Source organism: Amblyomma mixtum, chromosome 10 (assembly GCF_055824585.1).
Source record: "Amblyomma mixtum isolate Tamu chromosome 10, ASM5582458v1, whole genome shotgun sequence".
Classification (NCBI taxonomy): Eukaryota; Metazoa; Arthropoda; class Arachnida; order Ixodida; family Ixodidae; genus Amblyomma; species Amblyomma mixtum.
In genome coordinates this window covers 64,444,683-64,470,974 of record NC_143021.1, presented here as the reverse complement: position 1 = coordinate 64,470,974, position 26,292 = coordinate 64,444,683, and the positions used below count along the sequence as shown (strand labels likewise).

General features: G+C 45.2%; 1 protein-coding gene and 2 pseudogenes across 1 annotated transcript; all 3 read right to left on the bottom strand.

The window, feature by feature from the left end:
- Nucleotides 1-812: 812 nt before the first annotated feature.
- On the bottom strand, nt 813-15,026 carry LOC149325963 (uncharacterized; annotated as a pseudogene).
- Nucleotides 15,027-16,305: 1,279 nt separating this feature from the next.
- On the bottom strand, nt 16,306-16,948 carry LOC149325962 (uncharacterized; annotated as a pseudogene).
- A 4,536-nt stretch (nt 16,949-21,484) lies between these two features.
- On the bottom strand, nt 21,485-22,505 carry LOC149325961 (polyadenylate-binding protein-interacting protein 1-like). Its single transcript, XM_089564430.1, has 2 exons — nt 21,879-22,505; nt 21,485-21,802 (listed from the first exon to the last, which is right to left on the bottom strand). Exons 1-2 carry the CDS (start codon nt 22,503-22,505, stop codon nt 21,485-21,487), a joined length of 945 nt encoding a protein of 314 aa, XP_089420556.1.
- Nucleotides 22,506-26,292: the final 3,787 nt, after the last annotated feature.

Sequence of the window (26,292 nt, the reverse complement as noted above, 5' to 3'; positions counted from 1 at the left end):
GGCTTTCGTTTCCTGGCCGGCTGCGCTTGCGCAAGCGCTTGATGCGTCTTATGAGATGAATTATGTCTCTTGTGTACCACGGATGCTTCTGGTTATGTTTCACACATTTTGTGGGGACGAAATGAAGCACACAGCTATGTACTAAATTATGAAACTGCTCTAACAAAGCATCAACACCACACGTTTCACTGCCTGTCACGAAATCTCCGAAACACGACGCTAGCAGTTCAGTAATAGCACGGTCGTTGGCAGGGGTAAAATCTTTAACAATATTGAAATTCGGCTTATGGGGCTCACAAACCACATTAAATTGCATGAAAACACACTTGTGATCTGACAGTCCGTCGACTACATCACACTGAAATCCGTATTGCAGCAACTGTTCATTAACAAAAACAAGGTCAAGAACAGAGTTTACTCGAGTTGGACATTCAACGACTTGTGTTAAATCATATGATCTAGCCATATTGATTAGGGATTCACAAACAACCTTGTCACGACCTGTTGAAATTAACAATTTCCAATCGATACAAGGAGCATTGAAATCACCTGTAATGGTCATTTTATACTTGTGGAGCCTGTGTTCCGCTATGTATTCTGTAATGTGCGAGAAAATATTTTCCGAGCCGGGCGGGCGGTACACAGCACCCACGACTGTCACGAAACCAGAAATGTTTAGCCGGCACCAAACAGACTCAGTATTCGGAAGTTCTGGCAATACGAAAATTTCAATGCCTTTTCTAATGAACAGAGCTACGCCCCCTCCTCTAGCAAACTGCCTGTCGTTTCTGATAACCGAGTAATCTGGAGGCAAAAATTCTACATCTGATATGGAGTTGTCCAACCATGTTTCTGTTACGCAAATAACTGACGGAGTGTAACATTCTACAAGCCAATTGAAATCTTCAATCTTATTAAGCAAGCTTCTAGCATTTAAGTTCAAAAGAGTCAGTTTCTGCTTTTCTTTCTGCTCATTTCTACCTTTCTGCTCATTAACGAGTCACTCTGTGTCCCTAGGCACTGCAGCACGTGCAGCCTTGACAAGCCTTTTGGAAACATCATCCCAAGTGTAACGAACACTGTCGACTATCAGGGAATCGTATTGCAACCTATACTTATCTGCTTCTTTGCGGATATCAACCGAGTTGTCCCAGAGAGCCTTCCTAATGTGCCGTACACGCGCAGAAAAGTCTTCGCTAATGTGCGCATCAGATCCTTTTAGTTTTCTGGCGTTTTTAAGGATCGAAAGCTTGGTTCTAAATAAACAGATTCACAACAGCGCTACGGAACAAGGACACAAGGAACACGAAAAACACAGGACGGGCGCTGACTACCAACTCTTTATTGCGTGAAAAACCAGCACAGATTTATACTATTTCCTAGACCACGTGATGCACTGTCAGCCACGGGACACAGCGAAGGAACGCTTCACACGTTTGGGGAGTCATCACACAGCTCGACAGAACTCATAAAACGTGCATGCACTATCAAAAAATATAGCATTACCAAGCTAATGATAAAGGGACTAACAGATACAAAGATGTGCATGGACCAGCTACAGCCAATGACAACTGCAGCTCAGATAGACAAGACAATGAGTACTTCAAAGCAAAGCGGAATCTTTGGGCTACGTTAAAAACATTCAAGAGAGCGAGAAGGCGTAAAAACATGAGAAAAGCATGAGCAAAATGGCGATGAAAAAAGTAAAAGTTGCTAGGCAATAGGCACAGTCAGCAGGCTAAAAGCGAAAACAAGAAACCGACACCAACAAATAACACGGTAAAAGTAACAATCGTTAAAAAGGGAAACTAAAAGAAAGAACAAAAACATGAACCACCACCGGCCAAGCAATGAAGACGGTAAAACAACTAAAAGTCTTTAAAAGACAGAGGAGCAAAGTTCCGCATAAGGTCAACAAACAAAACAACGCAAAATAAAACACTATAAGGTGAGATGCAGGAAAAACCGTTTGTCAGGAAGTCTAGCAGTTAAAACGCAAGAATCGCGTCCGTTCAAGAAAGGACCTTTCTTTCTCCTGTAAACAGACAGATGAGCTGCTGATGCACTCGTCCCCAGCCTTTTCAATCAAAAAACCTTCAATAATCTCCCTTTCTACTCTACTCCTTGCGGTCGCCAGAAACTTGGTGTCTGAAAACATAGGTCGACAATCGTGACGGGGTTGGTTACAATGTAGTGCCATGTGGCTCCCAGACTTGTTTTTTACATTCAGGAAGTGTTCGCTTGCTCTGTCATTGAAGCAGCGTCCAGTCTGGCCGATGTATACTTTTCCACAAGTGAGGGGAATCTGGTAGACAACTGCGGATCGACATTCGGTGTACTGACGGGAATGTTTTACTGAGCAGGTCGCCCGCTTCTTCCGGTTTACCATCGGACACACTCTTGCCAACTTACATGGGGCAGAAAACACAACGTTCACATCGTACCTGGCTGCAACCTTCTTAACATTGTGCGATAGCTTATGGATATAAGGAATAACGGCAACACGTTTCCTTTCCCTGGGCTCTCTCCTTCCCTCTCCTAGCTTCATTTTCTGTAGTAAGGCTTCGCACAGGCCTGCTATGAGGAAAGGTGAGTAGCCAGCTAAAAGAAGGCGTTCAACCTGGTTATCAAAGCTGTAATCAGCCATGTGCTCGCAACTTTTTGTTAGTGATGCATGAAGTGCGCTAGTTGCGACTGCCCGCTTGACAAGTTTGGAATGCGCACTGTCGAAGGGGAGCAAACCTTTCTTCGATCTAACGTTGTACGACCAACACACTCGCTTACCACTAAAAACCAGCAACAGATCTAAAAACTGGATCCTGTTCTCTTTTGGCATTTCCCACGTGAAGTTCATTCCACCAGAATAGTCCTTGAACACTCCGACGATGTCCCTGACGGCTTGTGGCATGTCAATAGCAGCAGCACTGTCTAACACTATGAGGAAATCGTCCACGTACCGATAGATCTTGACGATGTGCTTGTCATGTAGACGTTCTTGAACTGCCCGGTCCATGGTGGACAAGAAAATATCCGAGAGCACCGGGGCAACGGAGGAACCAATACAGATTCCCGATTTTTGTATCAGGAGCTGGTCTTTGTACGACACTACTGTGGATTGCAGGTAAAACTGAAGTAGGGTGATGAACCTGTCTTGACCTATTCCGGTTGCATTCTGAAAGCTGATGGCTCCGATCTCGTCTATCCTTTGGATAACAGCTGTGAAAAGTCCTTCATGGGGAATGGAGTAAAAAAGGTCTTCTACGTCAATTGAAAAGGCCGTAGCAGCATCTTGCATTCCTTGGCGTAGGTCCTCGACAACTTCCAAAGAGCTGCGTACTTGAAATGGGTCAGCTCCAGTCAAAAGGTTCAAGCTGTCACGAAGGAAATGTCCAAGGTGTTCCTGCCAGGTGCCTTTTTCCGAAACTATACTTCGTAGCGGACAATCAGGCTTGTGGGTCTTGCCTGAGAAGAACATTTCAAGGCATCCACTTTTTGCTTTTTCCACTTTTTTTGCTACTGTTTCCAAATGACATTCTTTTAAAAGACGGATCGCGGCTGATTTCTTCCTAGCCTCTCGAGACTTTACGTTCTTAAAATTCTTTGCTATGGCAGCCAGTGCCTTGTCATTAAAAACACCACTCGGCATTACAACAAATCCGCCTTCTTTGTCTGCCTGCATCACATTTAGGTTGTTGTCTTCCATAAATTTCGTGACTTTCACGAGGGGCGGACGTAGCTTCCGGCCGTGACTCACGTTTTTGATGACGCAATCCACACCGTCTCCGATGAGCCGTTCCTTGTCCTGGGTGTGCGTTCGGTCTGCCACCTCCCTGACCATTGCCAACAACCGGGAAGGAGTAGCAGTAGGTTCATAGGAGTACTTAGGCCCTTTCTGTAGAATATTCCTGATGTCCTCTGGAAGTCTGGCGTCTCCGAGAACGGTGACTTGGTTTGGTTGGACGATCTTCTCTTTGCGCCGAGCAGGGAGGCTGAGGCGTGCTCGCTGCCACAGAAACTCTGTGCTTTGGGCTGCGAGCCTCTTGTATTCCTGCAATTTCCTGGCTTCGCCACGGCTTCCACACTCTTCCTGGATGACACATCTGAGGCAGTCCTGGTATAACCTAACTTGTCGCCAGTACTCCGACTTCAGCACCTTGCCGACGCGTCGTGCGTGGCCCCAGGATGGCGCCATTCCACCAAACAAGGTCTGAATCTCTAGAGGGATTATTCTTCTCTTGAGGCAGTACGAGAGCACTCTCGACTGGCAGGTGGTGACAGCGACCAGGTTGACCAGGGATATAGCAGAATCGTGCTTAGGTCGTTGACAGAAAAAAGAGCCCAATGTAGGAGAAATACGTTCTAAGAGGATTCTGGTGTGGGCTAGTTGGTTCATGCTTAATAAACAGATTCACAACAGCGCTACGGAACAAGGACACAAGGAACACGAAAAACACAGGACGGGCGCTGTCTACCAACTCTTTATTGCGTGAAAAACCAGCACAGATTTATACTATTTCCTGGACCACGTGATGCACTGTCAGCCACGGGACACAGCGAAGGAACGCTTCACACGTTTGGGGAGTCATCACACAGCTCGACAGAACTCATAAAACGTGCATGCACTATCAAAAAATATAGCATTACCAAGCTAATGATAAAGGGACTAACAGATACAAAGATGTGCATGGACCAGCTACAGCCAATGACAACTGCAGCTCAGATAGACAAGACAATGAGTACTTCAAAGCAAAGCGGAATCTTTGGGCTACGTTAAAAACATTCAAGAGAGCGAGAAGGCGTAAAAACATGAGAAAAGCATGAGCAAAATGGCGATGAAAAAAATTAAAAGTTGCTAGGCAATAGGCACAGTCAGCAGGCTAAAAGCGAAAACAAGAAACCGACACCAACAAATAACACGGTAAAAGTAACAATCGTTAAAAAGGGAAACTAAAAGAAAGAACAAAAACATGAACCACCACCGGCCAAGCAATGAAGACGGTAAAACAACTAAAAGTCTTTAAAAGACAGAGGAGCAAAGTTCCGCATAAGGTCAACAAACAAAACAACGCAAAATAAAACACTATAAGGTGAGATGCAGGAAAAACCGTTTGTCAGGAAGTCTAGCAGTTAAAACGCAAGAATCGCGTCCGTTCAAGAAAGGACCTTTCTTTCTCCTGTAAACAGACAGATGAGCTGCTGATGCACTCGTCCCCAGCCTTTTCAATCAAAAAACCTTCAATAATCTCCCTTTCTACTCTACTCCTTGCGGTCGCCAGAAACTTGGTGTCTGAAAACATAGGTCGACAATCGTGACGGGGTTGGTTACAATGTAGTGCCATGTGGCTCCCAGACTTGTTTTTTACATTCAGGAAGTGTTCGCTTGCTCTGTCATTGAAGCAGCGTCCGGTCTGGCCGATGTATACTTTTCCACAAGTGTGGGGAATCTGGTAGACAACTGCGGATCGACATTCGGTGTACTGACGGGAATGTTTTACTGAGCAGGTCGCCCGCTTCTTCCGGTTTACCATCGGACACACTCTTGCCAACTTACATGGGGCAGAAAACACAACGTTCACATCGTACCTGGCTGCAACCTTCTTAACATTGTGCGATAGCTTATGGATATAAGGAATAACGGCAACACGTTTCCTTTCCCTGGGCTCTCTCCTTCCCTCTCCTAGCTTCATTTTCTGTAGTAAGGCTTCGCACAGGCCTGCTATGAGGAAAGGTGAGTAGCCAGCTAAAAGAAGGCGTTCAACCTGGTTATCAAAGCTGTAATCAGCCATGTGCTCGCAACTTTTTGTTAGTGATGCATGAAGTGCGCTAGTTGCGACTGCCCGCTTGACAAGTTTGGAATGCGCACTGTCGAAGGGGAGCAAACCTTTCTTCGATCTAACGTTGTACGACCAACACACTCGCTTACCACTAAAAACCAGCAACAGATCTAAAAACTGGATCCTGTTCTCTTTTGGCATTTCCCACGTGAAGTTCATTCCACCAGAATAGTCCTTGAACACTCCGACGATGTCCCTGACGGCTTGTGGCATGTCAATAGCAGCAGCACTGTCTAACACTATGAGGAAATCGTCCACGTACCGATAGATCTTGACGATGTGCTTGTCATGTAGACGTTCTTGAACTGCCCGGTCCATGGTGGACAAGAAAATATCCGAGAGCACCGGGGCAACGGAGGAACCAATACAGATTCCCGATTTTTGTATCAGGAGCTGGTCTTTGTACGACACTACTGTGGATTGCAGGTAAAACTGAAGTAGGGTGATGAACCTGTCTTGACCTATTCCGGTTGCATTCTGAAAGCTGAGACGCCAGCTGAGACGTTCTCGGAGACGCCAGACTTCCAGAGGACATCAGGAATATTCTACAGAAAGGGCCTAAGTACTCCTATGAACCTACTGCTACTCCTTCCCGGTTGTTGGCAATGGTCAGGGAGGTGGCAGACCGAACGCACACCCAGGACAAGGAACGGCTCATCGGAGACGGTGTGGATTGCGTCATCAAAAACGTGAGTCACGGCCGGAAGCTACGTCCGCCCCTCGTGAAAGTCACGAAATTTATGGAAGACAACAACCTAAATGTGATGCAGGCAGACAAAGAAGGCGGATTTGTTGTAATGCCGAGTGGTGTTTTTAATGACAAGGCACTGGCTGCCATAGCAAAGAATTTTAAGAACGTAAAGTCTCGAGAGGCTAGGAAGAAATCAGCCGCGATCCGTCTTTTAAAAGAATGTCATTTGGAAACAGTAGCAAAAAAAGTGGAAAAAGCAAAAAGTGGATGCCTTGAAATGTTCTTCTCAGGCAAGACCCACAAGCCTGATTGTCCGCTACGAAGTATAGTTTCGGAAAAAGGCACCTGGCAGGAACACCTTGGACATTTCCTTCGTGACAGCTTGAACCTTTTGACTGGAGCTGACCCATTTCAAGTACGCAGCTCTTTGGAAGTTGTCGAGGACCTACGCCAAGGAATGCAAGATGCTGCTACGGCCTTTTCAATTGACGTAGAAGACCTTTTTTACTCCATTCCCCATGAAGGACTTTCCACAGCTGTTATCCAAAGGATAGACGAGATCGGAGCCATCAGCTTTCAGAATGCAACCGGAATAGGTCAAGACAGGTTCATCACCCTACTTCAGTTTTACCTGCAATCCACAGTAGTGTCGTACAAAGACCAGCTCCTGATACAAAAATCGGGAATCTGTATTGGTTCCTCCGTTGCCCCGGTGCTCTCGGATATTTTCTTGTCCACCATGGACCGGGCAGTTCAAGAACGTCTACATGACAAGCACATCGTCAAGATCTATCGGTACGTGGACGATTTCCTCATAGTGTTAGACAGTGCTGCTGCTATTGACATGCCACAAGCCGTCAGGGACATCGTCGGAGTGTTCAAGGACTATTCTGGTGGAATGAACTTCACGTGGGAAATGCCAAAAGAGAACAGGATCCAGTTTTTAGATCTGTTGCTGGTTTTTAGTGGTAAGCGAGTGTGTTGGTCGTACAACGTTAGATCGAAGAAAGGTTTGCTCCCCTTCGACAGTGCGCATTCCAAACTTGTCAAGCGGGCAGTCGCAACTAGCGCACTTCATGCATCACTAACAAAAAGTTGCGAGCACATGGCTGATTACAGCTTTGATAACCAGGTTGAACGCCTTCTTTTAGCTGGCTACTCACCTTTCCTCATAGCAGGCCTGTGCGAAGCCTTACTACAAAAAATGAAGCTAGGAGAGGGAAGGAGAGAGCCCAGGGAAAGGAAACGTGTTGCCGTTATTCCTTATATCCATAAGCTATCGCACAATGTTAAGAAGGTTGCAGCCAGGTACGATGTGAACGTTGTGTTTTCTGCCCCATGTAAGTTGGCAAGAGTGTGTCCGATGGTAAACCGGAAGAAGCGGGCGACCTGCTCAGTAAAACATTCCCGTCAGTACACCGAATGTCGATCCGCAGTTGTCTACCAGATTCCCCTCACTTGTGGAAAAGTATACATCGGCCAGACCGGACGCTGCTTCAATGACAGAGCAAGCGAACACTTCCTGAATGTAAAAAACAAGTCTGGGAGCCACATGGCACTACATTGTAACCAACCCCGTCACGATTGTCGACCTATGTTTTCAGACACCAAGTTTCTGGCGACCGCAAGGAGTAGAGTAGAAAGGGAGATTATTGAAGGTTTTTTGATTGAAAAGGCTGGGGACGAGTGCATCAGCAGCTCATCTGTCTGTTTACAGGAGAAAGAAAGGTCCTTTCTTGAACGGACGCGATTCTTGCGTTTTAACTGCTAGACTTCCTGACAAACGGTTTTTCCTGCATCTCACCTTATAGTGTTTTATTTTGCGTTGTTTTGTTTGTTGACCTTATGCGGAACTTTGCTCCTCTGTCTTTTAAAGACTTTTAGTTGTTTTACCGTCTTCATTGCTTGGCCGGTGGTGGTTCATGTTTTTGTTCTTTCTTTTAGTTTCCCTTTTTAACGATTGTTACTTTTACCGTGTTATTTGTTGGTGTCGGTTTCTTGTTTTCGCTTTTAGCCTGCTGACTGTGCCTATTGCCTAGCAACTTTTACTTTTTTCATCGCCATTTTGCTCATGCTTTTCTCATGTTTTTACGCCTTCTCGCTCTCTTGAATGTTTTTAACGTAGCCCAAAGATTCCGCTTTGCTTTGAAGTACTCATTGTCTTGTCTATCTGAGCTGCAGTTGTCATTGGCTGTAGCTGGTCCATGCACATCTTTGTATCTGTTAGTCCCTTTATCATTAGCTTGGTAATGCTATATTTTTTTATAGTGCATGCACGTTTTATGAGTTCTGTCGAGCTGTGTGATGACTCCCCAAACGTGTGAAGCGTTCCTTCGCTGTGTCCCGTGGCTGACAGTGCATCACGTGGTCCAGGAAATAGTATAAATCTGTGCTGGTTTTTCACGCAATAAAGAGTTGGTAGTCAGCGCCCGTCCTGTGTTTTTCGTGTTCCTTGTGTCCTTGTTCCGTAGCGCTGTTGTGAATCTGTTTATTAAGCATGAACCAACTAGCCCACACCAGAATCCTCTTGGTTCTAAAGTCTAGCAGTTTAAAAATGACAGGTCTCGTCTTTTCAGTTGTTTGCTTGCCAAGCCTGTGACAGCGTTCAATACCTTCACATTGGATTCCAAGTTTGGAATACAGTAACTCCGATACAGAAGCCAATAGCCCCTCAGAAGTTTCATTTGATGGTTCCTTCAAGCCATAGATGATTAAGTTATTCCTACGGGATCGGTTTTCCAGGTCATCATTTTTGCGGTCAAGTTTGGTAATGACATCTTTGAGATTCTCAACAGTTATCTCAAGATCATGAACACGCTGAAGAGCGTCGTTAGCAGTTGAAGCCAACGCCTCTATATGCGTAATACGCTGTTCAAAGGTAGCCATTCTAGAGTTGAGCTCGGAAAGCTCTGCGCTGATTCGTGCTTGTCCAGCTAGCAGCTCCGTTAGCATTTCCTCTGACTTTGGGCCTGGATTTGTCTCGACATCGCCGGACAGTTGCTACAAAATTCTTAACGAATGCAGTAGGCAAGAAAAAATACACACAAAGTGCTGAGGGTCTGGCAGCAGCAATAAGAAACGATTATCGCTCCTATAACATTTGAAAGCGTATTTGTGGCCTACCTGCAAAATGAAGCACACGTGTTTGCAAGAACCGTTCGCCATGCCGCTGCCAGACCCACTGAAGAGGATTGGCCGGTGTGTTGCTTTTATATCCCGTCGGGTCCGTGTCGATGACGTTCCGGGGTTGTGCCATGCGTGGTCGAGACAAGCGAGATCGACGGAAGATGAGGTTATGGTTGCATTGCCATCTATCGGTTGACAGCAGGAACTGAATGGAGAGCCCGTGAGCGTGCATTTTCCATGAAGGAAGCTTGAAGAAGAAGCATTGCTCAGGAAGTATGGTCCAGCGATGCTTGCACATTTCGTGTTCGGCTGTGTTCAGCGATTACTTCATCGTGCAAGCTTCATTGATGTGTGACGCTGCAGTGAGCGAGATCTTCGCGAAAGAGTCAACGTCTGAAAGAAACAGCACACGCCAGATCGTCGCGGCGCCGCTCATCGTACGACTTCTTTGCGCGCAATTTCAGCTGTACAAGTAACGGACCTTTTCGTTTGGTCATACGGGTTGTTTCCTGCCATCAAATTTTGGTCTATTCAGTAAAGATGCTTTATCATGGATTGTGTGTGCGAGCCGCTACTTATTGCTATTTCTTGTTTTGAGCCGGTCGCGTAGCGGCCGGAAAGAGTCTATTCGTGTACAACACACGATCGCAGTGGCGCAATCTGCAGGCGTCTTTCTCATGCTTTCTTTCGCTGCAGGCTCTGATCCTTCGTCTCCTGTGCGAAAGAACATTGCCGGCTGCCTCTTCAGCGCAAAGTTTTTGTCCCTGCTCACGACCATTCAGTCAGCTAAGTCCAAACAGCAGCCTCCGCTCAGAAAGGGGGGATTAAATTCGTGTGCGCGCGCTTCTGTTGCACGTACTGCGCACAGTGCTCACATCTCCCGCAGCACTGTATCTTATTCTTATTGGACAATAATCCTCTTATAATTTTAGCGCTACAAGGCAACTCCTCCTGTCAGGTTGCATTTTTTTGGTGAATGGACGCGCCATATTGATGCGCTGTGACGTAGACAGCGTAGTAAACTGCGTTGATTTGGAGGAAAGGAAAGGCACCTTACCAACTCTGTGGTTTAGTGGACACCTCAATAGCATTTTGAGCTAAGTCCGGCGTTCCGTGCAGCAGTCAGACTTTCCCCTTTCACTACTGTAGTTGCTAAACTTGCTCGTAATTTGCTTTCGCAATCTTCCGGGCTTAACCAAGCTAAGCCTCTGCCAATTTTTAAAGCGAAAGCCTTTAATGCCTCATACTGTCATTAGCAGACGCGTCGGCAGCCGTGTCGACAGACGCGTCGGCAGGAGTCGCGTCGGCAGCACAAAACCTTTTTTTGTGCTGCGACTCAAACTTACTACTCAAAGTCTCAGCAATGGAAACCAGGACGTCCTCAGGGTAGCCCGCTGACCTCCTCAGTGACAAGCGCAGTAAACTGTTTACTGTTGCGAGCTAACTTAATACGACTGTAAAGGTCAGTGTGTGCACACAAAATCGAGCAGCCCGGCCTGTAACCAATTTGACAGGGATCACGACCTCATTCGCAAAAATAAAAGCCGTAAAACGACTTAGCAGGCCGCTTCCCATCAATTTCCCTAGGTTCGATGTTAATGAAATAGGGCGTATGTTGTCTACAGTTAAACGCTCCCTTTGCTTTTTATTTATATCATTTATTATTTTATTTCAAGAAACCCCTCAAGGCCCTCGTCACGTGGGTATTACATAGGGAGGAGGTAAAAAATTCGAACATCACGATACAAGAAGGAACATCTAACATGAGGAACTGAACAAAAATAAAACAAGAGCGCAAAACCTGAATACTCAACGATTAGCAAAATGTGGCAGAGCAATAAAACGTAAAATGAACATCATGAAAAGAAACAACGTAATAAACAGAACGAAAAACGCAATGAATCACATAATGGTGAGCAGAGGAGAACAAAAAGAAAACTGCACATGAATTTCATTTTTTAAAAGTTCATGAAATGATGTCGCATTCATTTCAGTTGCGATCGTGGACGGTAACCGGTTCCAATCATTAATGGTTTTGAGTATGAACGATTTGGCAAAAGTTGAAGTGTGGCATGTGATGCGTTTGATTTTGAAAGGGTGATCACGGCGTGGAAGCACTTCTGATGGTGAGTGAAATAAATCATTATAAAGCAACGGATAATGTTAAACTTTCTATAAAAAGAGTCAAGCGAGCTAGTTGGCGATGATTAGAAAGGTTGTCAAGTCCAGCACGACCTTTTAACGCCGTGAAGTTAGCAAAATGTGAGCACTCGGAAAAAATGAAGTGAGCAGCATGGTTCTGCAGGGATTCGATGTTATCTATAACGTAGGCTTGATCTGGGTCCCAAATGGCTGAAGCGTACGCAATTTTAGGTCGAAGTAATCTAATATAAGGAAGTTGACGCCGTTTGCCAGCGAATGTCGAACGTTATGTTTTAAGAGGCCAAGAGAACGGTTGGCAGCTGGTATAATCAGGTTAATATAATAGTTCTTGGTTCAGTCTGACGGAAGGTAAACTCCTAGATACTCGTAAGTAGAACCTGTCTTAACGGGCATGTCTTTAAGAGAGTATGTGGTTGGGATGCGATGATAATTTCTAGTAAAGGAGACGAGCTTTGCATTAGAGGGGTTCAGGGTCATTAGCTACCGCCGGCACCGAGTGTGAAAAAAATCGATGTCAATTTGCGAAAGTTCCAGTCAGAGTCATTTGTAATCGTTCGGAACACAACACAGTCGTCAGCAAACAGTCTAATTTGTGAAGAAATAAAATTTGCTAAGATATTAATAAAAATCCGAAAAAACAGAGGACCAAGCACACTGCCCTGGGCTACACCAGATGTGACATGGGCCATTGTAGAGTTACAACCATTAACAGAAGTGAACTGAACGTGAGATGTGAGGAAGTATAATGCATGCTAGTACCTGAGGGCGAATATTAAGATGTGATAGTTTGAGAAGTAGTCTGTGATGGGGAAGCCGATAAAATACTGTGGCAAAATCTAGAAACAAAGCACCGACTAGAATGCCGGTGTCTAATGAAGTGAATCAGTCGTTAGTAAATCCGGTGAGCTTAGAGCCACAAGAAAATCCTTTGCGAAAACCGTGCTGATATTCATATAGGATGTTATGTTGTACGAGATAATGATCTGAGTGTGTATCACTTGTTCAAAGAGCTTAGAGAAGGTGCAGGTCCATGAAATAGCCCTATGGTTTAGAGGAACAGAGCGGATTGCCAATTTGAGAATAGGTATTACCTTTGCTACTCGCCAGTTGTGAGGCATGAAGCCAGTTTATAAAGAGTGAGAAAAAAGTGCGGACAAGACTTGATAAATACTCCTAGATATGATTATCAGTATTTTGTTGTCAAAGCCCAACATATCTGTGCTTGCTAGAAAACAGCCAACAAACGGACGCCACGCACAAAGGAGCACACACACACAAGGCTGACCAAACAGCCTGGTGACTTCCTCTGGTGGCGGCTTCTTCCTGACGCACCGCGACAACGACCTTGCTCTGCACTGAGCAGTGACAATTAGCATACTTAAAAGATGGGGTGAAGAATAGGCAAGGAACATTGAAGACAGGCCCAGAGAACCACAAAGGTGCTGCAGAAGGACTTGTGTATGTGCTCCTTTCTGCGTAGCATCCGTTTGCTGGCTGTTTTCTAGTAAGCCACACAAACTAGCCCAGACACAAATCTTGCATGTTTCTAGTTCTCTGGGCCTGTCTTCATGTTCTTTGCCTGTTCTTCAACAGCATCTTTAAGTATGCTGTTTTCCAGTGCTCCCTGCAGAGCAAGGTCGTTGTCGCGGCGCATCAAGAAGAGGACGCCACCGGAGGAAGTCATCAGGCTGTTTGGTCAGCCTTGTGCGTGTGTGCTCCATTCTGCGTGGCATCCATTTGTTGGCTGTTTTCTAGTTTGTCACACAAACTAGCCCAGACACAAACCCTGCACCTTTCTAGTTCTCTGGGCCTGTTTTCTTGTTCCTTGCCTGTTCTTACCCCCTTCTTTAAGTATGCTAATTGCCACTTATGGCACCAGGTTATCCCCTAACCCCAATTCATGTTGGTTTTGTTGAGTATGCAGGGTGACCAGGTCTTTGGGAGTCGTGGATTGAGTGGACTTCGCACGAAGCCAACGGAACGACACACACTGTCAAGCTGCCACTTTTTATTGACACACACACACACGCGCGCGCGCACACACACACACACACACGCGCGCGCACGCACACACACGCACACACACACATGTGCGCGCACACGCACGCACGCACGCACGCACGCGCACAGAGAGAGAGAGAGAGAGAGAGACAGCAAATCAAAAAGGCGAAACGGCGACGGCGCACCAATGGATACAAGGCGCCATCTCGTGGCTGGCCATTACACTACTAACACTCCCCCTTAATGGACAGTCATTGCGTACACACTTTTAATGCCGAAACATTCACAGTGGTTTAGAGTCGTTCTTCCGTTTAAGGCCTTATAGAAGAGGCCAGCACAGTTCTTCGACGACTCGACGTACTGGAGTTGTAACTTTCCCTCTTCGACCTTTTCTCTCAGGAAATAATACATGAGGTCAATGTGTTTGCTTCTATCTAAAGTAACTTGGTTTTTCGCAAGCGCAATTGCACCCTGGTTGTCAGCCATTAAAATCTGTGGTTTGTTTATGAATTCGTGCGCATTGAGTTCCTTCATGAGATTTTGGAACCACATTACTTCTTTCGTATCGTGACACATTGCTACATATTCTGCTTCGACTGTTGACAATGCAGTGCTTCGCAGCTTCTTGCTACTCCAGGAAATCGCAGCACCAGCTAGCGTGAATACATACCCGCTGAATGACTTCTTGTCAGCCTTCTCACTAGCCCAGTCTGCGTCGCAAAAGGCTTGTATGCACTTCCCAGTTCTCTGGTAGACTAGTGCATTATTCTTTGTATGTTTCACATAGCGAAGATTATGCTTTATGCCGTTCCAATGTTCTTCTGTGGGATGTTCATTCAACTGGCTCATGTAAGTAGTCGCAAAAACCAAGTCCGGCCTTGTGCCTCCGGCAAGGTAAAGCAATGCACCAATTGCTTGTCTGTACTTGCGAGGTAGGTCCTCACATGATGAGTTATTGTTGTCTCCTCTTTGGTACTTGCTTCCAGGATCCAAAGTTGACGATGCTTCCTTTGCGTCTGATATGCCAAACGTCTGGAGTGTGTCGTTAGCGTAGGCCGTCTGGTCCAGCGTTAGTTTTCCATCTCGAAAGTAGTTGGAGCATTATGGAAATGTCGAAAGTAGTTGGAGCATTATGGAGGGTGAAGAACCTGAATCCAACTAGGTACAGATTAAATACATATTATGCAATTATCCAATCCCACTTACTGCATTTTGATCTGGGGAAAACAACTAGAGGTAACTTGCAAAGGTTAACAATCATGCAAAAGAAAGCCATTAGGGCTCTTGAAAGCTTAAATTATAATGAGAGCACAAGGCCTTTTTTCAAGAAACATGGGATTTTTTATCTTGAACAGCTATATTTATACAAATTTGCACTCTACATATACACCCAAAGGAAACAAAATTCTCACAGCTTTGATAATACATATCTCATGAAAAATGACAGCTTTTGCTTCAGGAAAATAAATTTTATATTACCACGCTTACGAACAAATTATGGATTACAAAGTATGAAATACCTTATTCCTAACGCTTTAAACGAGAACGCGGTGTTAGCTGAACCTATCAATTATCCTTCTATTAATACACCGAAAAGATTTTTGCGCGAAATTTTCATTGTGTGGTTGTAGTTGGGTTCACGGTTTTTGTGAATTTCTATAATGTGTACTTTCGTTTCGAGTGACTGCTTTTGAGTGGAATGGAATATATTTGATTTATGTTAATCATACTTATTTGTTGTACATTATTGATTATAAGTGTCTCACCTGATGGATTCTGTATTTTTCTGATGGTTTCTGCACAGGGTTTTGCTAAAACAGTTTTTATTTTGTTTAAATATTGGCGCGAGTGTTGTGCACAATTTCAAACACCATGTTAAATTGTTTTCGCTCAAATTGCTTTGTTCGTTTTTCTTCGTTAGTTTATGATTTGTTTATTGGAGTGCGTCGCTACCAACTTTGTTGTGGGGTCAGGGGACCCAGCCAGGTACAGGTTTTTTACCTTTTGTTCCCGGCCCTTAGTTTTCTGCACTGAGAACTAAAATGTTAATAAACTCAAACTCATAACACCATTTAAGTATGCCGTCGTGATGTCCATCTGGTGGATCTTCCAATTTCTCTCACCTGCTTCCAGCAGTGTCCTGATGGACTTCAGCTTCACTACAGGAGAGAAAGTTTTCTTGTAATCGGTACCTTTCAATAAATCAATCACTTTATTTCAGCTTTTTTTTACAAAAACTGAGGGCGGCAAGAAAAAAGCAGTCATTACGACCGCTTGACAAGCCTCGCCAAACCTACAAAGAGGCAGTTTGCTAGCGACTATGATGGTTACTTCATACACTGGTAACAACGCAAGGTACACGGAAAGACAAGACATGTAAATATATGCATAAAAGGAAACATTTTTTTTTTTAAATACGTGCATAAAAAGAAACTCTTTTTTTTTAAATACATGCCTGAAAGGAAACTGTTTTTACTTTGCATGGACAAGTACTACTTCCGCACAACAGAATAAAGGTTTTACACAACATTTACGGTTCAATGCAATAGAATTCTATACATGGGTACGCATACTGTGGGACCTAGCTTGCGAACACATTTCGAATAGCCGAGACAGACATGCTGAGCAACGTGTCGTAAAAGGGCGTCTTCAAGTATTTGGGAAGAATGTATTTTAGTGTGGAAAAGCCATAGTTTGTTCTGCATCGTGGTAATGAATAGATGATACGCTGCCGTGTCATATACGGTGTCCGATGTGGTGTAAGTGTCACAATGCTAGAAAAAAATGTGTCGTCTTCGGCTATTATTTTTTTATAGAAGGATGCAAACCTGTAATCGAACATTCTTGTTACGGGTATCATTCTGTATTGCTGGTAGATAGGACGTGTCGGAGCATCATACGGTACATTAGCAATTACGCGAAGTGTTCTTTTTTGCAGTACTAGAAGCTTCTGGATGTTAGATGCTGTGGTTTGTCCCCATACAAGGAAGCAATACGATACATAAGAATAAAAGAACGCATAGTACAGATTCAGCTTACTTTTGGCGGGTAAAATATGTTTATTCCGCGAAATTATCCCAATATATCAGGAAAGGGATAGGCACACTTTGCTTACATGAGCGTCCCACGACATAGTAGCAGTAAATACCACTCCGAGTAATGTGAAGGTTTCCACGTACTCAATGGGGGCGTTGTCGAAATAGAGTGGTGGAACACTGCCTATATGCTGCCCCTTCGGATGGAACAATAAAGCTTTGGTTTTTAGTTTGTTTATTTTTAATGAGTTCAAAGATGACCACTCAGATAATGATGACAAAACTGTATTTGCGGTGCTAGTTAGTTCTTTGATGTCAGGTGAGGACAAAAATAGACTGGTGTCGTCAGCATATATAATGTATTTAACTAAATTACTGATGTTGCATACGTCATTAATATATATGTTGAATAGGAGCGGCCCCAGAAGGCTGCCCTGGGGCACGCCGTTTGTGATTGCTAACAAGTCCGAAGAGCAGTGATTTAAAGCAACATACTGGCGACGAGCACTGAAATACGATTGAATGAGACAGAGGGCGTGGCCACGTATACCGTAGTGGTCGAGTTTTTTAAACAGAGTTTCGTGATTCAGTGTATCGAATGCTTTGCTAAAGTCTACAAAGACGCCTAAGGTGAGGTGTTGAGCTTCGAAGTTATTTAATATGTATTCTTTTTGATCAAGCAGAGCATGCTCAGTTGATCTACGCTTTGTGAATCCGTACTGACAGTTGGCTATTACACAGTGCTTCTGTAGGAAATTGTAGTAACGTCGATGCATTATTCGCTCTAGCCCCTTGGAGAAAAAAGGTAGTACAGATATTGGCCTGTAATTTCCTAGAACGTTTTTATCCCCTTTTTTATAAATAACCACAACTTTGGCCACCTGCATGGCAGCGGGAAAACGTCCTGTGCGAAGCGCGGTATTGTAAATATGTGTAAGGCATGGCACGATCAAAGGTAGTACGTATTTTACAGGTAAACTTTGAATATTACTTGGGTCAAGACTTGTCGTGTTCTTTAAACTTTTGCACACCGAGTAAACCTCAGCTTCGTCAGTTGGTTCAAGAAACATCGATTCGTTTAGCCTGTTGCCCAAAAATCGAGACATACCTGGATTGTACTGACTTGTGAATATCCGCATGCAACGCTCCGTGCTTCGTACCGCTGGAGGTCACCATTTTCATTGTACTTCTTGTGGAACACCCACTTGCATTTTACGGCTTGTCTGTCTTTCGGTCGTGGGACTAGCTGCCACGTATTGGAAGCTTCGAGGCTGTCCAGTTCACTCTGTATAGCTGCTTTCCATTCCTCCTTGTCAGGTGCAGATAAGGCTTCATGTAGAGTTTCTGGATCTCTTTCGCTGTTTTGCGTAGCTATGCAGCAGCCGTGACATTCCTTTTGACGTGGTTTCTTGTTTGCTAGTCTCTCCGACCGTCTTAGTGCCTGTGCACCACAATCTGCCACGCTGGACAGTCGCTGCGTAGCTCCGTCGTCCTGTGTAGTTGCCTCGTCCCCATCACCTGATGAGCCAACTTCTTCAGCATAGTTGTTATCAGTATCATTGCGATCTGAACTACCAACATCATGCGGCTCGCTCAAGCTGTCTTCAACTTGTAACATGACTGTGCAATCAGTGTCGCTATGTGCTTCAGTCTTGCTACTTGCAAACTTGGGTAAGCTTGCATGGGAAGGACTCTTCTTCAAAGGTAACGTCTCGACTTGCAAAGAAGCGATCTTTCTTCTGTATCCACAGCTTGTACCCCTTCACTCCTTCTGGGTAGCCGACCAATATGTACTCTTCTGCTTTCGGGTGCAACTTGCTCCCCTTGAACCGTCTGTTTCGCACACTCCATGCTCTGCACCCGCAAACACTCTTAGATGGTCCAGTTTCAATTCTCCCCCTGTCCACAGAGCTTCTGGTGACTCTCCTCCAATCGGCTTCGATGATCATTTGTTTCTGATGTGACCTGCAGTGACAACAGCATCAGCCCAGAGCCTTTTGGTGACACCTGATTCGATCAGAAGGCACCCCGTCATGTCAGGCAACGTTTGGTTCATTCTCTCTGCAACTCCATTCAGCTGAGGTGTGCCAGGAATGGTCAGCTGGTGTTTTATGCCATGCTTGGCCAGGTAGTCGTTGAACTCTTTGCTTGTGAACTCTCCTCCATTCTCACCGCGCAAGGTCTTCAATTTCATGTTGTGCAGATTTTCTGTACTGGTCAAACTTCTCAAGCACTTCGCTCTTGGCCTTCATGGGGCACACAACAGTATATCTGGAGTAGTCGTAAGTGAAGGTAACAAAGTAATTGGAGCCCCCTTTGGTCGTTGGTGTGATCTTTCCAACCACATCTGAATGCACCAGCTCCAGTGGAACCTAAGCCTGCGTTGTCTCGCCCTTTGGGAAACTGCTTCGCCTTAGCTTCCCCAGACAACATGTGTCAAATTTGTCCTTCACAGGGTCTTCACTAGCTCGGCAGAGACGTGGAACAGCATCCTGGTGAAGGTGGCCTAGTCGTCTGTGCCAGAAAGCCGTGTCTTTGTTTCTGTCATCTTCGTTAACATAATCTTCTCTTTGACAGAGTACGGTCGTCCTTCTCGAGTTGCAGTGAGTATCAGTTCACCAGTGTCCTTTGTAACTTCGGCTTTGCCGCTGTCGAACGTCACCTGCAATCCTCGCGCTTCAATTCTTCCGACTGTTAGTAGGTTGCCGTTCAACTCAGGCACGTAAAGGACATTTTCTAGCCTGATGAATGACCCACCAGACTCTTCAGATTTTTGAATCTGAACTCTTCCTTTCCCTATGACACTCATGGATTCTTTGTTTGCCGTTTCCACTCCTGACTCGCATGACTTGAAGTCAGTGATGTTTGCCTTGTGCGATGTCATGTGATCTGTAGCACCGCTATCAAGATGCCACACATACGGATGCGGCGGTATCACATTTTTGGCACATTAAGCCATCTGTGTTGGAATCTTTGCCTGTGATGAGTTTCTCTTCTTCTGTTCATCCCCTTGGTCTTGAAACTGGTCACAATCTTTGGCTATATGACGAATTTTGCCACAAGCAAAGCATCGCACCTTCTTCTTTTGCGTACTTGTACATTATCGAACCTTCTCATCATTCTTTACAGTGAGTTGATGATGCACCTTCTCATTGGGTTGTTTGCTCTCAGTCCTTAACCGAGCTTTAGTGACTAGGGCCATTGTATGACTCTCTTCGTCGCTTAACCGATCTTCCTCACGACGCAGCTTTCTCTTTTCTTCGATCAGCAGCCTTGTCGTCACTACTTTGGTCGAGAGGGTTTGCTCATCTTGCTCCAAGTTCAGAATGAGCGGTTCATATGAGTCAGGAATTCCCATTAGGATCACTAATGCAACCTCTCTGTCTGTAAATGCATAGCGTGCACTTGATAACTTTCTATGCAGCACCATCAATCATCCTAGGTAATCTTGCATTGACTCGTCTCTCTTCATTTTCACATTGAAAAAATCGCCACATCATTTGGAGTATACGCAAGACTCAAAACTTTGAGTGCATTTCCTGAACCGTATTCAAGGCTTCTTTTGCAGTTCTGCAAGTCCCGATGTCATCCAAGTAGTTGTCCTCGACGATAAGGAACAGCAAGGTCAGGGCTTTGTTGTCAGTCTGCTTTTCTCGCTCGTTCATTTCTCTATTCGAGAATCCAGGGTCGATCACTTCCCAGCATCCCTTCTGTACTAGAGCAGCTCTTGTCCCTATCGACCATGTGGGATAGTTGTCTGACGACAACTTCGGCAGTCTAAACTCGTCTAATGCCATGTTCGCTGATCCTCGAACGCAAGAAGGACAATGCACTTCTTTTTCGTAGCTGTTTCTCAGTTAGCGTACGCGAAAAACGATTTGTCCGTCACTTCTTCCCGAAACATTTCGCCACTAACATCCACTGAAAAGATTTTGTCAGTCATTTCTTCCTGACAATTTTTCTCTACTCACACTGGACGAGTCGAAGCGTCTTCCATACACATCCAACACGGAGTCTGCAGCAACGCCGGTGTCGCGTGGCGGTCAGTCTTTCTTCCTAAAAAAAACACTGCTCACTGCACGGGCACACACCACTTGTCAGTCACTTCTTCCCGACAGTTTCACGCACGATGCTCGCGCCAGTCTAAACCTCCGAAAACATCCGCACGACCTGGTGAAGGTGGCGTAGCTTGTCGCTCCCTTCTTCAACGTGGTCGCAACCTTTCATCACTCAATCAAGGCAATCCGTCTCATTTCTTCCAAAAATGTGGTCGATGCGTCGTCCTGGGCCCATAACCTGTTGGTTTTGTTAAGCACGCAGGGTGGCCAGATCTTTGGGAGTCGCGGATTGAGTGGATTTAGCACAAAGCAACGGAACGACACAAACTGTGAAGCTGCCATTTTTTATTGATACACACACAGAGCAAAGCAAAAAGGTGAATTGGCGAAGGCGCACCAACGGATACATAGCGCCATCTCGTTACTGACCGTTACACTACTAGCAATTCACACAAACATAGGGAGGAAAAAAAATACAGTTAAGAAAACACTGGGGCACTGTCCTGCACATACCCCATCTTCGCAAATATCGGCCAACCCAATCTGGTCCCCTCCCTTGCCGAGATGGAGAGAGCTTCATTGTTCCGACTCCTTGTGGAATTCTTCGTACGCTGCCGCAATCTCATCATCCATGTCTTCATTGCAGCAGTTGTTCGCGTAACCGCTTCCATCAGACATTTCGATGTTCCCCATCCGTTCTGTGAGGAGGAGCTCTTGGATAAACCTCTCCTCTTCACTGTAGACCGGCACGCCGTCGGGACCACAAGTAATGGGAAGGCTGTCATCGGCCTGGCCAGCCGAGGGGGAGCTCGAAGACGACGAAGAGCGGCCCCAGTTCCTTGCACGAAGCTTAAGGACATTCTTGACCATCAGCGCCGCGGTCGGTTCAATGTCCTTTTTTTTGAGAAATCTCGCAGAGCTTATCAAAAACACTGTCGAGGGCACAACAGTCGGTTTCGGGTGAGCCCACCTTCTCATAGTACTCCAGACAGGCACCAGTAAGCTTCAGCACCTGGATGGCGCATTTCATGTTCTCCTTAGTGAGCGACTGCAGAAGCGCGTGCATCATGTTGGGAACGCAGGCGGCCATGTGCTTCACCTTGTAGGAGTGGTCCTCCCACAGAAACGCCATCTGAGAGAACAGTTCAGCAATGAACAGCAGCAACCCACGCAGGTAGGCGTCGTCAAAATCACCGGATCCCAAGTCGTTTCGCTTGACGTAATCTTTGTGACACCGGTTTAGAAGCATGTTTGTAAAGTCCTCCTCCACGCCTCGAATGTGAAGGTTGCTTCCAAGATGGTTGCACAGGCATGCCCCGCTATACCTCAAGTTAGCCTCTTTCAGTCCCTGTTGGAAGATAGTGTCGACCACCTGAGAGAGACCGCCAGCGGCGGTAATGCCACTCAATATGCTTGTGACGTCTTCTATATTGGAGTCGAACTCAGCAGGACACAGCGTGAGGTCGTCAATGAAGCTCATGGGCTCCAGCATTGCATACTGGTTCGCGTCCTGTTGCTGTGGTGAAGGTGGATAGGGTGGGCAGGGCTCTGCAACTTCCTGTGGCTGAGGAACTCTGAAGTGCCTTGGTGCGAACATCGGGGCCTCTGGTGAAAGCTTGCTTTTCAGCACAAATGATGGCATGCTTTTATCGTCAGAGCAGTCTGGCGACGCTGTCCCGGCTTTGGGCGATTGTCGTAGCGGTGTGGCCGCTGGCCCGGGAACGACGCCGCTTACTTTCTTCGGGGTACCGGAGTTCCCCCTTGAATCCATGTTCACCTGCGCTTCGGAGCTTGGCGGGGGGGCCTTGCGATGTAATCTCGGAAAAAGGCGGCCATGGGAAGGCTGCCCTACCACAGGGAGTTCAGGAGTTCAGGTGACCAGGACAAGACGTCGACAGCAGCGCAAAGGCCACCGACAAAATCCCTGCAAAGGGAAGAACATGCAAACATTCTTCTTCTTCTTCTTCTTCTTTTTCGCCTCTTTATAATGGCACATACCCACGTGGGGGGATTGGCCAAGGTATAGTGGTATACATAAGGAAATTTTCATGAGATTACGAGAAGATATCGGAGCCAAACGTGAATTTTGAAAAATGTATTCATGAAAAACGACAGAAGAATATTTGAAGTGAAATAACAAAGAACATTTTGGCGAGAATAATAATTTAAACAACAACACATTCACAAACAAACATAATTGCAAACATTCACATTCTTCTTCTTTTTCTTCTCCACAGTAATCATGGTACATACCCACGCGGGGGGATTGGCCAAAGTACGGTGGTGAATGCCAACGTGGTATAGGTGCGGAAAAAAATTTAAAATGAGTGAAATTAGAAAATATATTAATTGGTGAAGTCTTTAAATAAATTAAACAAATTAGATATGCGAGGAACGAAATAAAATACTTTTTTTTGGGACACCGCTTTTGGGACATGCGGTGGAATTTTATATGGAGTTTACACGGTAAGCGACCACTTTCAATAATGTAATCATGAAGGTAGCCGAAAATTGTGCTTAACGAGAATCCTGTGGAGCTCGCACCAATCGAGAGCAGAACTGGTAGAGACAAAGGGAGTCCTAACCTCGAAAGGCAGTTTTCTTCTCCTTCTTCTTCCTCTTAAACCATGGCACATCCTCATCTTCTTCTTTCCTTCAAGACATGGCACATACCCGCATGGGGAGATTGGCCACGGTGTAGTGTAATAAACAAGGAAATTTGCGTAGGCGATTACGACAAAAATATGAGAGGCTACCGCGAATTTTGAAAAATGTATCAATTAAAAACGACAGATTATTTAAAATTAAATAACAAAGAATATTTTGAAGAAAAAAAAGAAAAGCTTCAAGAATTTTGAAAGAGTTAGCAAATCGACCTACCCATTGCAATTATGTAATCATGGAGAACCCCACAAATTGCACCCGAGCAAATTCCTTTGAGCTCGCAACGAACGATAAGAACACTGGCAGCGATAACAGGAGCCCGAACCTAGGGAGAGGTACCTCCAGGTAAATCTTTCTCTGAAGTGCTAACTTTTGACAATATAGGAGGAAATGGTCTGCAGTTTCAACGTCCCCTCATCAGCCACATAGGTTGTTCGGTGACTACACACAACTGCACATATATAAATTTGAACTGGGAATACTGCATCGCAACCGCGTCATTCATACCTCACACAGCCTGGTTTTACACGAACGGACGTTCCAATTATATGCGAAGTGCTGATAATCAGTGGTGTTTAGTAAGAGACCACGCAGCCTCGCTGATATGTGTTGGAAGCACTGAAAAATGTAAATCACCAGCAGACTGAAATTCGGGACGGGATGTGTCACTGACCCGCCAAGAGCTGACCTTGCTAAGTAATCAGCCACCTCGTTTCAATGAATACCAGCATGGCCAGGAAAACAAACAAAACGGACCTCTTTTAAAGTAGATGAGACAAAAAATCGCAGGCAACGGCTCATAAAATCTTTTCTGAAGTTTCAAGGGAGACTAAGACTGACAAAAAATCAGCCAAATATTCAAGAAGCGTAGCTTGTTGGGCCAGTTGGTGCATTGTAATTGGGAAACCAGCGGAAAGGACGCAATCACAAGCAGGAGAAGTACACAGGACAACGCTGGAAACACAACTGAAATATTCTTCATTTATCGCCAACAACAGAACAGGGTGCACATGCCCGAGAGCAATCACAAACGCTATCAAAACAACAGGCACAAAATTGATCAAGCGTTGTAAGATAGCATGTGGCAACCTATGTCCCATTCATGAAGCTGTACTCTTTTGCCGTGAACCTGACCGAGCTGTCGCTGACGCATTCAATACCTAACTGCTTCATTTTGAAGGCTTTTAAGATTTCTCGTACTGTCTGCGTGTTGCCGCGGCCGATTATTCTGACATTTTGGAACAGAGGGGTGTAGTCTTTGTTGTGGTTGCAATGTCTTGTCAGATTTGCTGTGTTCCCTGGCTGCAGCGAAGTGCGGTGCTGCCTCATACGGTCGTTGACACATTGACCTGTTTGACCTATGTAGGCATTGCGACAGGACAATGGAAGCGAGTAAAAAACATCGGTTCTGCATTTGATGAACATGCTCTGGTGCTTGACATGTCATTTCTTTTTACTTCGAAAGCATTACTGCGCTAGGTTTTGAGCCTTCTGCGTCGTCCCGGCGGTTCCACGTTTGACCTTTAGCTTGATCTGTCTTACGGCGTTCATTGATGCGCTCTGACATAGACAGCGTTGTAGATTGCGTTGATTTGGAGGGAAGGAAACGCGCCTTACCAACTGTGGTTGACTGGACACCTTAATAGCACTTTAAGCTAATTCCGGCCTTCACTGATGCGCTCTGACATAGACAGCGTTGTAGACTGCGTTGATTTCGAGGATAGGAAAGGCGCCTTACCAACTCTGTGGTTTAGTGGACACCTAAATAGCATTTTAAGCTAATTCCGGCGTTCCGTGCAGCAGTCAGGCTTTCGCCTTTCACTACTGTAGTCGCTAAACTTGCTCGTAATTTGCGTTCGCAACCTTCCGGGCATAACCAAGCTAAGCCTGTGCCAATTTCTTGTGCTATTGTTAGAGATACGGGAACAAAGTGACGACGTTTTGGTGGGCGCAGAAAAGGCAGCCTAAACACCGTATTTTATGGCTACCTTTTTAATGTTACGTAAGACTTTGTGCAGTCATGGTGTTACAGCAAGTCTGGATTCTTCACAAGGCGTTTCACCTTTTTTGTGTTGTGACTCAAACTTACTAGTCAAAGTCTCAGCAATGGAAACCAGGACGTCCTCAGGGTAGCCCGCTGACCTCCTGAGTGACAAGCGCAGTAAACTGTTTACTGTCGCGAGCTAACATAATACGAGTGTAGAGGTCAGTGTGTGGACACCAAATCGAGCAGCCCGGCCTGTAACCAATTTGACAGGGATGAAGACATCGTTCGGGAAAGTAAAAGCCGTAACACGACTTAGCAGGCCGCTTCCCACCAACTTCCCTAGGTTCGATGTTAATGAAATAGGGCTTATGTTGTCTAAAATTAAACGCTCCCTTTGCTTTTTATTTATATCATTTAATATTTTATTTCAAGAAACCCCTCAAGGCCCTCGTCACATGGGTATTATATAGAGGGAGGTAAAAAATGCGAACATCAACGTTCAAGAAGAAACATCTAACATGAGGAACTGAACAAAAATAAAATAAAGCGCAACACCTGAATCGTCCACAATTAGCAAAATGTGGCAGAGCAATAAAACGTAAAATGAACATCATGAAAACAAACAACGTAATAAACAGAACGAAAAACAAAATGAAACATATAGTGGTGAGCAGAGGAGAACAAAAAGAAAACTGCACATGACTTTCATTTTTTAAAAAGTTCATGAAATGAT

What these genes read in the sequence shown, in the direction of transcription:
- LOC149325961 (XM_089564430.1), bottom strand. Translation starts at nt 22,505, where the DNA reads ATGTTCGCACCAAGGCACTTCAGAGTTCCTCAGCCACAGGAAGTTGCA. An exon ending in GTCTGGAGTACTATGAGAAG is followed by an intron (nt 21,803 to 21,878) that starts GTGGGCTCACCC and finishes CTCAAAAAAAAG; the next exon opens with GACATTGAACCGACCGCGGC.